The 15000-nt window shown below is 45.4% G+C and overlaps 1 protein-coding gene across 2 annotated transcripts in view; it reads left to right on the top strand.

The window, feature by feature from the left end:
• The window catches only part of LOC308311944 (uncharacterized protein), an 82722-nt gene that overhangs the window by 55657 nt on the left and 12065 nt on the right, over positions 1–15000 (top strand). The window contains exons 7-11 of one of the 2 annotated variants that reach the window (XM_080758752.1): positions 267–493; positions 3561–3635; positions 8733–8810; positions 13115–13274; positions 14592–14713. In XM_080758752.1, the coding sequence (XP_080614878.1) occupies positions 267–493; positions 3561–3635; positions 8733–8810; positions 13115–13274; positions 14592–14713 (662 nt within the window). The remainder of the gene's footprint in view (positions 1–266; positions 494–3560; positions 3636–8732; positions 8811–13114; positions 13275–14591; positions 14714–15000) is intronic. The other variant, XM_080758753.1, reaches the window with a different exon arrangement.

Here is a 15000-nt window from a genome sequence, read left to right as displayed (position 1 = left end):
AATCATTTGGGCAACTGGTTCTGCTCTGGCCTCCAGGGAGCGTGCGTGCACAGTTACACGTCGATCGGTCCAACTGTGCCGGAGATTAGCTGCTCACGGACGGATGGACAAACACACACACACGAACACTGAACGCACGCACGGACAGGGGCTAACACATCTCTCGTCTCGGCCAAGCCTTTGGCCTTTGCGAAGACGACAGCGGGGAAGGAACGTCCGAGGAGGTGTATGCTTTCGAGGTGAACTAACGGTCAACTGTATGACAGCCCTAGGCAACGGTCAGCCGGTCGGGCAGCACCGCAGGACGGGCAGCGTGGGAGCGGTCAGTGAGCCGGACGCGGCATCCCAGCGCTCCAGCGTCAACTCGGCCTGCGCCTCGGCCTCCAGCATGGACTCCCTGGACATCGACAAGGTGCTGAGGACGGGAGACACGGAGGGACAGGGGACAGGGGGCGTCCCCGGCACCCAGGGACACAACCAGACCAGCACCGAGGTACGCACGCGCACACACACGTAATATCATGATAATCAACCCTTAAAGGGGCATGAAGTAGCTTGTTTTCCAGTTCATGCCAATGTACAAGCGTGATGACACAGCTGAAATCCAACACACCCATTTTTAACCTGATTAGCTGCAGCTGTGCTGCTAACAGCACTGTGTAGTGTACTATCAGGTGAGCCTTATGCAGCTGTGTTGCTTACATCACTGTGTACTACTGTATAAGTTCAGTGTGACGCAGCCTGCCATGTTTTTTACCCTGCTGTAGTGGGTTTCTTTTTACCTGAAGTGAAAAACAAACGACAAAATCAACCTGGGGTTTCATTTCCCTTTAGTTTGTGTAAGACAGTGGTTTTCATTTTCAAGGACACCCACAACTCTTGAGGTCTGTAACTCTCAGAGTACCAGACACGTAAGGGTCCATTTGGAACCCCCGAAAGGAAGCCTTTCCCTCATGCTTGCGCATGCGTGCGTGAGAGATCAATTCAGTTTCACACTAACCAATTTCAAGATTTAAAGTCAAAAGTGCTGTCCGTTGCTTCACAATGCATCGTCATTTCTCAACCTTTCTTCCATTCGACTTGGGGCATGCAAAGCAAACCCTTTGCATGTGAAAAGAAAACCTCAAAGAAAGAAAATCCGCCTTCGGATTTGCTTGAATGGAAAGAAAATGGGATTGAGTTCATTCTGCTGTGAACCTGGTTCATTGTTCCTGCATGACTTTAAGACACTGCATGGTGTCTCTGTGTAAGGAGACTGCATGCGCCGGCCCGTACACAATGCCACTCCTGTGCTGTGCATTGTACGGCGGGTTCGTTCTGTGGATACGTCGTAATCTCCTCACCTCGTTATCCCGAGTGTGACTCGGATTACAGCGTTCTAACGCCTACTTTCTTTGCGAACGCCTTTTGTCCGCCGACCGTCCGTCTTGGCTCTCTCTCTCCCTCTAGGTTAGAAAAGCTTGCTTCTTGATGAAGGAGCCTGAGACCGGTTTATATAAATCATCAGCTATTTGAACTATTTAAAAGAAATGTAAACGGTAAAACATTTCTATTAAAAGTCAATACCAAAGACAAAGTCTCCTACCAAAGACTATAACAATGGCATCCCTGGTTGGCACTCGGCACTCTGCACTATCATGAGACATACTAATGTCATCTCCAGGGGGTGTACTTGTGAATTATGTGACAAACTAGTGCCATGTCCAGGCCAGGGGTTGTACAGGGGGACTACTTGTACGTCATGTCCACTCCAGGGGGGTGTACTTGTACGTCATGTCCACTCCAGGGGGGTGTACTTGTGAATCATGAGACAAACTAGCGTCATGTCCAAGGGGTGTACTTTTACATCATGTCCAGGACGTGTACTTTTACATCATGTCCAGGGGGTGTACTTGTACTTCAAGCTGCCTCATGCTAAGGAAACAGGAGATATGGCCTATGGGCCTCATGGTTCTGGAAATAACCGGCTACTAATTTATTAGCTCATTTGCAGTTTATTTACTGGAATGGAACTCTGGGATCTGTGTTATTAAAACATATACTTGACCCACCACATGGTGTCGCCAAATTTACCCAAAAATGCTTCACGGTATGACGTTAAAACATACTTCAATGCCCCACAAAATCGAGTATGACTTGACAGAATGTTGGCATTAAAGAGAAGAGAAGAAACAGGAAAGCCAAGTTCACACGTGAATGCAATGACCATGCATGTCCTCTGTTGCACTGCATGTTGTGTGTGTTTGTGTTTGTGTGTGTGTGTGTTTTCACCCCTCCCTCTCTCTGTGGCCCTCTGTACACACCGAACCCTGCACTTCCTCACTTCCCTTCCCAGCATGCCTCACTGCGGCGGGCCAATGGTAAGCCGGCCAGACGGCAGCTTGACTTTGCGTCGCGAGACGGCGAAGCGGATCAGGCCACTGTAAGTGTGCGTGTGCACGCAGCGGTGTGTTGGCGCTACAGGGCTGGCCGACATGACTCCACATTGTTTCTAACTGTCACCTCCATTACGATTAGTGATCGACTTTTAATACGGAATAATAGTGAAGAATCTAAAACCTTGTAGATCGTCTAATTTTCAACGTTTTTGGCTACAACCACTGTTAAGTATAATACTTAACTGGTTAATCAGACTAATCAATTTAGTTGACTGTAAAACCTATTAAAACATTTTAATGTTAATTATTTTAAAACAAACACACCTGCTTCTAAATTTTTCGCTGAATCTACAAAGCGAGATAGGCAGTTCTAAATGTCAGTTTTTACATAATTTCAGTTAGTTGGCCAGCCCTAGGCAGCATTCACCTTGGAATGAGTGCAGGTTTGTGCGTGCGTGTTTGTGAGAGCACAATTGCACATGGGTGTGTGGCGGCGATAGCTAATAGACATAGCTAGCTAACGGCTGCACTTCCACACTTCATCCTGAGGAGGAAGGCGAGGTTTGTATGGCAAACATTCTGCTCCATCATGATCAATGCTTCTACACAATCATCACCATGCAGCGCTGCAGCTGTGCTGCGTCTATCGCCTGTCATTTCTTCTCTTTCATACACACTGACACACTGACCAGAGCCCGGCCCGATACATCGCTTTGACTGATAATATCGTCCGGGCTCTTAATGCAGGTTAAAACACTGCGATGGGCTCCATGTACAGCCTCCTCTTGACTTCCTTCAACAGGTGTTACCACTTGCTGCCCCTAAGTTGTGGGGCACCAATCAGGGTCCAGTATGCAAATACGGGGCGGGTTTATGACCAATGGCATAAGGCATTACAAAAAAAAATAAGAATCAACCCATTGGAAAAGCATGTTCCACACAGACATTCCAGGCTAATATCTATTCTACGCATAGACAGCGTAGAATAGATGAGCCATAACCTTCATTAGTATCATTGGTAAAGACCTGTGAAGGAAGTTAAAAGGAAGAAGCCCAGTTTCTTTCCAAATTATGGCCGCTGTGTCATAGAGCCTAGTATATATAATGAGTATTTCTCTCTCTCTCTCTCTCTCTCTCTCTCTCTCTCTCTCTCTCATGTTGTGTGTCCTGTGCTTGGAGCAGCACTCCTATCTGGACAGAGAGACCTCTCTGATTCTGAAGAGCATAGCGGGGAAGCCTTCTCACCTCCTTACCAAGGTGACTCACCTCTGCACTGCTACACAGCTTCCTTCTGTCTGCCTCACCTGTGTCGCTCCATTCGCTCGCTTGCTTCTTTTAGTGAACCTTCACGTTCCGTCTCCAAATCCACCCATTCTGACTAATTGACTCGACCGCTTTCTCAATCTAATACTGCTTGCTGTCACAGTCAGAGCACCGAAGTCTGACATCACTGCCGCTAGAGGGCGCCATCCCCCTGGGTCACAGCATTATTATATATTGTTTTTTTTATTGGAGTCCCTGTATTTGACTCATATGGATGTGAAGCATCAACTGAAAAATCACACCCGTGTGAACTGAACGGCGCAGGCTGCTCAACAACACCGCTGGCTGGCTATAGGTATAGTACTGTGCTTAGTGTGAACGGCCCTTTAGGCTGCTCAACACTGCCCCTTTAGGTCACCTAATCATAAAATCATAAACTACACAGAGTCACATCCCGGGTGTTTTTGTTTATTTTTCTATCTATATTTATTTTTACATTTGTCTAAGATTTGCCCATGGTACAAAACATAACACTGTCACCCAGGGCTAGTGGCAGTGACATCAGGACTTCAGCACTCTTATCTATTCTACAGTATATCGTTGCGGTCGGTGGGGCAGGAAAAAAATCCATATTTAAACTTTTGTCATATATACTGTATCTGTTATGTGTCCTCTCTGACCTATCTGTCTGTACCATGCTGATGTCGCAGCATTGTTACTCTGTGTGCATGTTTACTGTTATTACATTATGTTAGACCTTGACTTGTGTTGAGGTTGTTTTGAGGACACACACACACACACACACACACACACACACACACACACACACACACACACACACACACACACACCGGATCATCAAACGTCACCTCATGCATTATCTGTGTGTCTGGCCAACATATGTATGTAAACAGTGAGGAATGTTGACTGCATATAGAGAGAGTGTGTGTGTGTGTGTGTGTGTGTGCGTGACCGTGACACTGTGTGTGTGTGTGTGTGTGTGTGTGTGTGTGTGTGTGTGTGTGTGTGTGTGTGTGTGTGTGTGTGTGTGTGTGTGTGTGCGTGCGTGTCAATGTTGTGCGTTTAGTTTTCAATGCTGAGTCAGTGAGAAGCAATCCTCTTTAGGTTAAGTAGAACACCAGCCCCCTGTCTGCCTTCACCTAATCACCTCTCTCTCTCTCTCTCTCTCTCTCTCTCTCTATCTCTCTCTCTCTCTCTCTCTCTTTTTCCAATTCGAAGGGGCTTTATTGGCATTAGAAAACACACCGTATGCTTACTTTGGCAAATCAAAAGTAGAACAAAAGAATCAAAACAAATATGTACTGCACAATGTTGTCAGGCAGAAACCTCTTGTCTGCATATTCTAACTTTTTGTGGGTTTTTTGTTGTTGTAAATTACTACTATCATACTACAGTGTCACACAGAAACATCAAAGTAGGGTTAGGGTCTCTCTCTCTCTCTTGGTCTCTCTCTCTTTCATGGTGGTTTTAAAACATCGATGAGGACTGTTTTTTGTTTTAATACTGTAAGGTCCTTGGCTGCAGACCGTCAGCGTTTCCCACTGAGTGTTTTGGCGTGCGCTGTTTGGCTCGTGCGCCGCGCTTTATGCCGATCAGATGTGTGCTAGTCTGTCGTTTGAAGCCGGACGTGATTTATGTCGCCGTGACGGGAGTGGCGAGCGTCCAAAATGCAAAGTAAGGTATTCTGACGAGGGTCGGGCGGACAACAACAAATCAAATAAACTACTTACCAGTACAGGCATTATTTTATACACAGCCGTGTATTGTCTCAGTACGTGCCCAAAATAGGGATCAATTAAGCTATCAATGGATTATTTGACTACATTACAATTATCGATTCTAGTTGTTTTTAGATAATCGATTTATATCGATCAGTTCGATAAACTATTGGCACATCCGTCCTTGAGACAGCATGATTATTATTATTTGAAAGCAAATTGTCATATATTATTTTTGGAGGGATGTCATCATGGGACCGACCAGCTCAGTGGGCTTGTGGTTAGAGTGTCCGCCCTGAGACTGGGAGGTTGGGGTTCCATCCCCGGCCGGGTCATACCAAAGAAAAATGGGACCCAGTGCCTCCCTGCTTAACACTCAGCATCAAGGGTTGGATTGGGGGGGTTAGTCCCTGTGACATACTAGCGTCATGTCCAGGGGTTGTACTTGTACATGAAGCTGCCTCACGCTACAGAAACAGGAGATAGGCTCCTGCCCTATGGGCCTCACGCTACAGAAACAGGAGATAGGCTCCTGCCCTATGGGCCTCATGGCTACAGAAACAGGAGATAGGCTCCTGCCCTATGGGCCTCATGGCTTGGCAAGGCTACTTACTACATCATGGGACCGACAGTGAGTAAAAGAATGCCCTGCCAGGGGGAGAGGCCACGCAGCCGTGATGTTTTGAGCAGGAATATGTATGGCATGCATACAGTACTTATGGCAGACCACCGGACCCCCAGAATTCCCCCTCGGGATTCTGAAAGGGTTTTATTTTACGTCATCGTGGCTCTTGTCTTGTATTTAGTGTCCAATTTCTACAATCTTGGAAATTGGAATGCGAGAGAGTTTGAGGTCAACGCAATCTCATTGGCTAACCTCTAGATCCCAGATCCTTATCGTGACCTTAAAGTCCCTGTCCTCATGTCCTCTCAGAATAGGCGGGGGGGGGGGGGGGGGTGACTGTGGTGAACTGGTACAATGGAACTCCCAACTCCTATTCCTGCTCATTTGAATGGAACAACATTGTAGATGACAAGCGGAGTATATCCGGTAGGAGACTCAGTTCTGAGCAGCTGACCATAATTGACCTAATGACCAGCCACCCGGTCTCATCAAATGAGCTTGTGTAGAACGCTTCTTTTCAGCTAATGTCCTCTTAGAATGCGAGGGTTCAATAATGTTAAAAAATACAAAAACTAAAGTCCCTGTCACTCAAAGATTTGCCGAGACGGGAGAGATGGTTGAAAGTTACATTTAGAGAAAAGATATATACATTTGGTGTTGAGCCAAACTGTAAAAACAGAAATTGTAGAACAAAGTGGGGGGCTCGAAACTCACTTTAGAAAAAACATTTACTTTCAGTAATAGGACATTATTTCTGTTTAGGTGTAGTATTCAAAAGTAAGTTGCGAGCCCTCGCTTTTCTCTGAAAGTTACATTTACCCAAGTATGTTTTTGTCCCCTAACTGCTCCCAGAGAGCCTCACACACCAACCAATGTTTTTTTTTTGGATGGATGGATAATATTAATACAAGTGTGTGTGTGTGTGTGTGTGTGTGTGTGTGTGTGTGTGTGTGTGTGTGTGTGTGTGTGTGCGCCCACCCTAGAGCTGGTCATGTGGGAAGGTAGTCTGGGTCAAGAAGGGGGTATAAGAGGCTTGACTCTTAATACCCCCGACACACACGCATAATTATGCACACACACACACACACACACACACACACACACACACACACACACAGTGTAGCTCATCTTTAAGAGGGTCCACAGTTGGTCACGGTCACACACCCCGCCCACCTGCTCATCCTGATTGGCTGAAGGAAAACGGGGGGTCCGGCAAATGGGTCCCACCGGTTGGCTGGTCCAAGGTGTGTGTGTGTGGGGGGTGCTGTGATTTTAATAATATAAAGATTTTTGATTTGACCTTTTTTCACGTTTTTAAAATAGTAGCAAAAATATCCCATCTACAAGCTCACACAATCGTACATTTATTTCCGCTACTTTTGCGGACCAGCGTTGCATGGCAAACTTAAAAAATAGGCGGGCTTCAGAAATTAATCAGACACATTGATTTACTCGATTATTAAAAAATTACATTATATATATTTAGACATTTCCCGTGGCGATTCGTTGATGTTTTTTCTTTGTTTATTTAAACATGTGCTTCTCAATGAATCGCAAAAGCAATTGATAGAATAATCGCCAAGAAAAGAATCACCCATAAGACTAAGAGAGAGAGAGAGAGAGAGAGAGATGGAGGGAGGAAGGGGGTTGTAGAGAGAAGAGGAAGATGATGTTGTGGTTAGGGGGTGTGGGGAGGGGCTTCCCTCCCCCTCCTCCTCTGTAGTGGTCTCATTGGGTTGATGCTGTCGTGTAGCACACTGCTTCCCATGTCAGCATGCACATGCTTGCACGCCAGCCAGACCCGCGCTATAGCCGTCGCCACCGCGGCCCTGGCCCCGGACGGCGTTAGCCGCGGTCGTGGTGCAGTCACATCGGTAGGACCTGCGTGACTTTTGGGCTTTTTTTAATTTTGTGCTCGTCACTCTCATTCCGTTACAAAGCCCAGCGGTGTCAGGGATTACACGCGAGGAGAGCTGGAAACGGAGGACGTGTGTATAGGGGGGCTTGTAGAAGTTTGTTTTTGACGGACCGACGCAGAGGAGGCGACTGGATTATTTGGACACGCGCTTCTTTGATGATCCCCTTGGAACGGGACCTGTGTAGCGGCATCGTTTTGTCTCTCCTCTAATCCAGCCACTGATCTCACGCTCATCCGCAGCCTCTTTGCCCTTTGGGGATCTCCCACCATTGTCTCCCATCCGCCGTATGCTGAGATCAAAGGAATTTAACAGACGCGCATACGCGTTAAAACGTTAAACGTTAAACAAAAAATAATTCACTCGCGGTTGAGGTGATTTACAATTGAGGTTTATTTAGTCTGTGACCGAATACACACACACACACACACGCGCACACACACACACACACACACACACACACACACACACACACACACACACACACACACACGCTCACTGGAGAATACACACCACAACTAACTGGAGCTCACTGGAGCTGTAGAATGGAAGTGATGGCGTCTTGCTGGAGGGGACAGGTAAGCCCGAGGAAATGGCTCTTATGTTGTGTGTTGTGAGGGCATTTAACTGGTGGGCACAGGGCTGGCTCTTTAACGAGAGATGAGGTGTGATTGTGTGTGTGTGTGTGTGTGTGTGTGTGTGTGTGTGTGTGTGTGTGTGTGTGTGTGTGTGTGTGTGTGTGTGTGTGTGTGTGGGCGTGCGTGTGTCAGAGATAGACCGTTTAACAAGCCGTTTCTTCATGTCTGTCCAGGAGGAACAGGCTGCCAAACTCAAAGCAGAGAAGATCCGAGTTGCCCTGGAGAAGATCAAGGAGGCACAGGTGAAAAAGGTATGTCGCGCGCACACACACACCTGCACACGCACGCACACACACACACGCTCGCACGATCATGTCGGTCCATTCTGTGCAGTGTGTTGTGTCATGTCATAGTCAATGCGTTCTCTTCTCCTTTGTGATCTTCGCTCACAGGCGAGGCGGCGAAGCGAGCAGAAAATAGGTCATTGCAGTGTTTGATTATGTGTGTCTGTTTCTGCTGCCGAGAGGGAGGGAGGGAGATACAGTACACATCAAAAGCACATTCCAGCAAATAAAACACCCGGGTGTACTGTGTTGTAACACAGTGGTTCCCAACCTTCTCCCTACCCCTGAAAATATGTTATGCCAGTGCCCCCCTTTGCACACATGTGTGTTGCTGCCGATGTGCTAGTTGGTGCCTTGCATGGTTTCCGCTGCCATCGGTGTGTGAATGGGTGAATGTAATGCACAATCTATGTAAAGCGCCTTGGATAAAGGCGCTATATAAATGCACCATTTACCATTTACCACACAAGATTTGTGGAAAATATTCCAAATCGTTTCAACAGTTTTTGGAAAATAATCAACACGATATAACGTGGGTGTGCAGATTTTGATTCTACGTTAACTCATTTTGCCGGGGGGTGGCCTGGAACCCCTGTCGAGGACCCCATTTTGAGAAGCGCTGCCGTTAAGTCAATCAAACCTGGTATTTATTTTTTCTTTCCACACGAGGTTGAAATAATTCTAGTACCAACACCATCGTTGCTGTCTGGTAGAAACCTCTTATCTCCAATTTATTTTTAACCTTTTTGGTGTTTTACATTAACGCCCAACACCACGACGTGTTTTGAGCTTGTGGAGCTTGTGCTGCTTTGGATGCTGTTGACATTGAATCCTGAACAGTAACAGTTGTGAACACGTGAGGGTTCCACCCGACAGAGAGCAGTGTTGTTTTGGATCCTGAACAGTAACAGTTGTGAACATGTGAGGGTTCCACCCGACAGAGAGCAGTGTTGTTTTGGATCCTGAACAGTAACAGTTGTGAACACGTGAGGGTTCCACCCGACAGAGAGCAGTGTTGTTTTGGATCCTGAACAGTAACAGTTGTGAACATGTGAGGGTTCCACCCGACAGAGAGCAGTGTTGTTTTCGTTGACTAAAACTAAGACGAAAAATGTTCGTCGACTACCTTTTTTCACTGACAAAAACAAATGGAAACTAAATGAAAACTAAGCTACGATGACTAAAACTAAGACTAAATATACTGACAATTTCGTCGACAAATAAAAACTAGACTAAAATGTTAGGAAGGGACTAGTGGACAAGAGATCCAGTATAAGTCATTTTACACTTGGTTGCATGCTGAAAATAACGTGTCGTGTTGCGACGCATTGTGAGCTTGTAGATCGGCTATTTTCAGCAAGTGTAAAAACACTCATTACGACGGCATCAAGACCCGCCAAAATAAATTTTAGTCGACTAAATTCTTATGACATTTAGTCGACTAAAACTAGACTAACACTAAGACATTCCAGGTGACTAAAATGTGACTAAAACTAAATGAAGTTTCAGTCCAAAGACTATGACTAAACTAAAATAGAAATTTGCTGTAAAAAACAACACCGACAGAGAGGCGATAAAGAGCAAGAGCAAACGTGGCGGCGCCAGGCTCCATTGAAAGCAGCGCGTGCCGTGCAGGGCTCCACTGGAGAGACCACCGCCACCACAACAACACACAGTTTATAACACCAGCTTTTAATGAATGGACTCTCTGCCGCTGGTCAATGAACAAGCGGCGCTCTCTTTCTAAAGGGAAACGCTCCAATGATCCGTGTGGTGAATGAACTGAATGAAGGCCAGCAGTGTTAACCCATTTAGGCCTGACGTCGGAATTAAAAAAATAAAATCTTCTAAATCCTCCAGTTTTCTGAAATAAATATTTTCACGATTTTTTAAAAATAGCAGACCTACAAGCTCGTAGCGCGCCACTCGGTGGTGCGCTATGAGCTTGTAGATCTTCTATTTTTTCAATAGCTAAATTATAACATAATGATTTACACTAAGCAACGGTTAACATGAGGTAATGCATCAAATGCATAGGCCTATTAATCTAGCATCGCGGGTAAACCTCTAAACTGAATCATATACACAGAAAATATAATCTGTACATTGAAACTATACAAACTAAAGGACGCCAGGTCAACACATGAACCTGGTATCTGTGTCTACATGACTTGCTATCTGAAAAAGAAAAGAAAAAAACACACACACACACAAAATAAGCTGTGGAGGTTTCACTGGCATTGTAGACATGGCAGCCATCTTATTTTTGTTTACCGCAGTGGTTCCCAAATATTTTCATGTCGGTATGCCTCGTCGAGCCGATCTCCTGTTTCTGTTGCGTGAGGCAGCTTGATGTAAGTATACACCCCCTGGACATGACGCTAGTATAATGTCACAGGGACTTTACCCCCAAAACAACCCTTGATGCTGACTGCCAAGCAGGGAGGCACTCTGGGTCCCATTCTTTTTTTTTTGTCTTTTGTATGACCCGTCCGGGGGAACTTCAGGTCTCAGGGCGGACATTCTAACACCACTAGGCCACCGAGCTGGGATTTTTTGGACCCCTAAAATTGCTTTATATTAGGCCGTGGACCCCTAGCCTGGTTATCCACCCCCCCCCCCCTTGAAATTACACAAAATCCCCCCTTAAAATCACATATTTCAAGTGTGGTATATAAATATATTCTGTGCCAGCTGGGACCAGGGACCCCAAGTTTAGTGTTTAAGATATTTCCAAAATATTCAGTGAAAAGCAGATCTACGAGCTCAAAACGAGTTACATCACGACGTGCCGTGAGCTTGTAGATCTGTACATTTCTCCACACAACGGCAGTGCGTTGCACAGGATGGATTGTGTTTGTGGACTGGGAGGGGGGGATTATGTGGTTTTTTTCCTTTTTTTGGGGGGGGGCTGAGCGGTGGGGGTCGGCGGAGGTTGCGGGGGTCTCTCCTGTGAGAAATCTAGGTCAGACTCCCCGTGTCTGGAATCGTCACGGCCCTCCCTGCGATCTCATTGGCCCAGGGATCCAGTCTGTCGTGCGTGGCGGCGTGCCGATTGGCTGTGTGGGATTCCCGGGTGGGAGGGGATTAACTCTGAGGCCCAGAAGATTGAGGATTTTCTTCTTTTATTTATTTATTTATTTCTATAAATCAAAATGTTTTGTGGGGGGTGTCAGTGCAGGTCTTGGGGGTGTGTGTGTCTGTGTGTGTGTGCACGCGCGTGCGCGTGTCCGTCACGTTCAGCTTAGTTTGTTTGAGCTAGCTTAGTGTGCTGTAGTGTTCGTGGGGGCAGAATAGTGGCCTAATTACTGGGTGTTAACTGTGGCCGATCCTAATTGTTTTTCACAAATGTTATCTGAAAAGCGCATGACGCTATGTCACTGGACCCCCAAAATGATCTGTATTTGGCAGAGTTGGTAACCAAATGGACCCTTGGGCTATACTGTAGGTCAGGAGTGCCCACACTTTTTTGACTTGAGAGCTACTTTCAAAATGACCAGCTCAACAAGATCTACCCACCCAAAACATTATAATACCATTGCTGAAAATGGCTTTGGAATAGCGGTGCTGGCTTTACATTTATGCACTTGGAATGGGAAATAGAGGGGGAGAAATGGAATCAGTAGAGTTTTATAATTGTGCGCAGCAAGGCTCTTGAAAACAGGCCCTTTTTTACGTCAATCAAACTTAATTAATTCAAGTGGCAGATGCCACAAAAATGTTTTTATATATAAATGAAATATTCTTTCTACCTGCACAGCCTTTGTGATCTACTGGTATATCGCGATCTCCTTATGGTACCCCGTCAATTCAGCTTGGGCCTCGTATTCAACAACACAATATTCAAAGTTTGGGGTCTGGGCTCAAATGCAGAATAGATAATGGGACTCGACATGAATTAATTAAATTATATGCGTAGTTTCATTATACAGATATTCCGCTGTTACGTTCTTAGCTTACATAATGATTCATGATAACTATTTTTGAGTGGTGCAACCATGTACCTACAGTCTGTGGCCATGAGCACGAGTATATGACTATTAGTACCAGTAGGGGCGCTGTTTGCCAGAAGAGAGGGGAGTTGCACCACTCGGGTGTGATTCTTATCTATATGATGTATTGCCATGTTTTTGTTATTGCTTAATGTAATTCGCTCTGGATTAAGAGCGTCTGCTAAATGCCTACATTGAACAGGGTTGAAAACCACTGGTTTAAGTAGTTAAGCACGTTTCCTTTGCTCATGTTCTTTCTCCCTCCGTTCCTCCCGTCAGCTGGTGATCCGGGTGCACATGTCAGACGAGAGCTCCAAGACCATGATGGTGGACGAGAGACAGACGGTCAGACAGGTGCTGGACAGCCTGTTGGACAAGTCTCACTGTGGCTACAGTCCAGACTGGTCCCTGGTAGAGACCATCAACGAGCTGCAGATGGGTGAGCAGCGGGGGTTGATTTTGACAGCCAATATTGAATCAGTTCAGGTCATAGTCTTTTGAATAGATTTCCATGTAGTTACAGTCACATTTTAGTCATCTTAGGTGTTTTAGTGTTAAACCCAAACCACACCAATGGGTCGAGACCAAGGTTATAATAGTTTCGTTTTTTTTTTCATTATAGTTTAGTTTGAGTTAGTTTTGACATTTTTCAATTCAGTTGGTTTTAGTTCGTTTTTAGAGCGGGTTTGCTAGTTTTTATTTAGTTTTTATTTTGGTGAAAATGCTTAGTTTTAGTTTAGTTATAGTTTAGTTTTAGTTTTTTTTTCGTACTGGTTTATTTGTGGGTTAGGGTTAGCGTGGCTACATGCTGCCGTACGTTGCTGAAAACTGCCGATTGATAAAAAGTTAAAAACTAAAAAGCGTATTTTGTCTATAATTTCAGTTAGTTTTGAGGACACAACACAGTTTCAGTTTAGTTTTAGTTTTTTAATTATTAAATAAAAAATAGTTTCAGTTAACTAAAATGTTTTTTTAATTCTAGTTTTAGTTTTTTAGTTGGTGTCGGTTAACTATTATAACCTTGGTCGAGACACAACCAAACGGTTTTAGTGTTGGACCCAGCAGTGTGATATGTCCTGTTGCACGGCGGCGGCGGCACATGGTGGGACATGTCGCCGCAAGCGATTACATTGGTTCAATTCAATGGTTGCTTGCAACTACATGCGTTTACATGCATCTACTCCTTGCAACCGTTTGGTTGCAAGGATTTGCATGGCGACCCATTGGTGTGGTTTGTAAAGGTTTTGTGAAAATATTTTAAAATATAATGTGTTGTGAACGGAAATATGCCATGCAGCTTCCTTGCTCGTATTTCGGGAGGTGTAGTTCCAGATATAGCAGTGGTTCCCAAACTTTCATGTCAAGGACCCCCAGACTGACACTAATTAGCCCGTGGACCCCCATTTGAAAAGAGAAGGTTTTTGCGGCTCTAGCAGTAATTCTCAACCCATTTAATTTCAAGGACCCCTCAGTTTGACATCCATTAGTCTACTGGCCCCCATTAAATGGCATTTCTATCTCTTTATATTTATATTATAAAATCAATGTTAATTTAACTCTGAGAAGAGTTACAGACCCATAAGGGTACATTTGGTTCCAAACTATCATTTAGCTGGTGACCCCCTGGAACTCCCTCAAGGACCCCTGGGGGTCCCCAGACCCCACTTTGGGAACCACTGCTATAACATTGGGTGATTGTGGACTAGTTGTCTGTCCATACTGCATCTGTGAGCCTATCTGTCCGTCTGTCTGTCAGAGCGTATCTTTGAGGACCATGAGAACCTGGTGGAGAACCTTCTGAACTGGACCAGAGACAGCCACAACAAACTGATGTTTATAGAACGCATCGAGAAGTACGCCCTGTTCAAGAACCCCCAGGTACACGCACACACACACACACACACACACACACACACACGCACACGCACACGCACACACTCTCCAGGAACCCCCAGGTGAGGCAGCATATCGTTGTCAGAAACCTCTTAACTCCATTCTATCTTTTTGTGGGGGTTTTCACTACGGTGTGAATCAAAAGTAGCAGATCTACAAGTTTCGAGCTTGTAGATCAGAATTTGAATCCTGAGGAGTAACAGTTTTGGATCTCCCGACAGAGACGATATATGCATATGGATCAACACTGCTGTCTTCTCCGCATTGTGTGT

Source organism: Protomyctophum bolini, assembly GCF_963924005.1.
Source record: "Protomyctophum bolini genome assembly, chromosome: 24".
Classification (NCBI taxonomy): domain Eukaryota; kingdom Metazoa; phylum Chordata; class Actinopteri; order Myctophiformes; family Myctophidae; genus Protomyctophum; species Protomyctophum bolini.
This window is presented reverse-complemented; position numbering and strand designations above follow the sequence as displayed.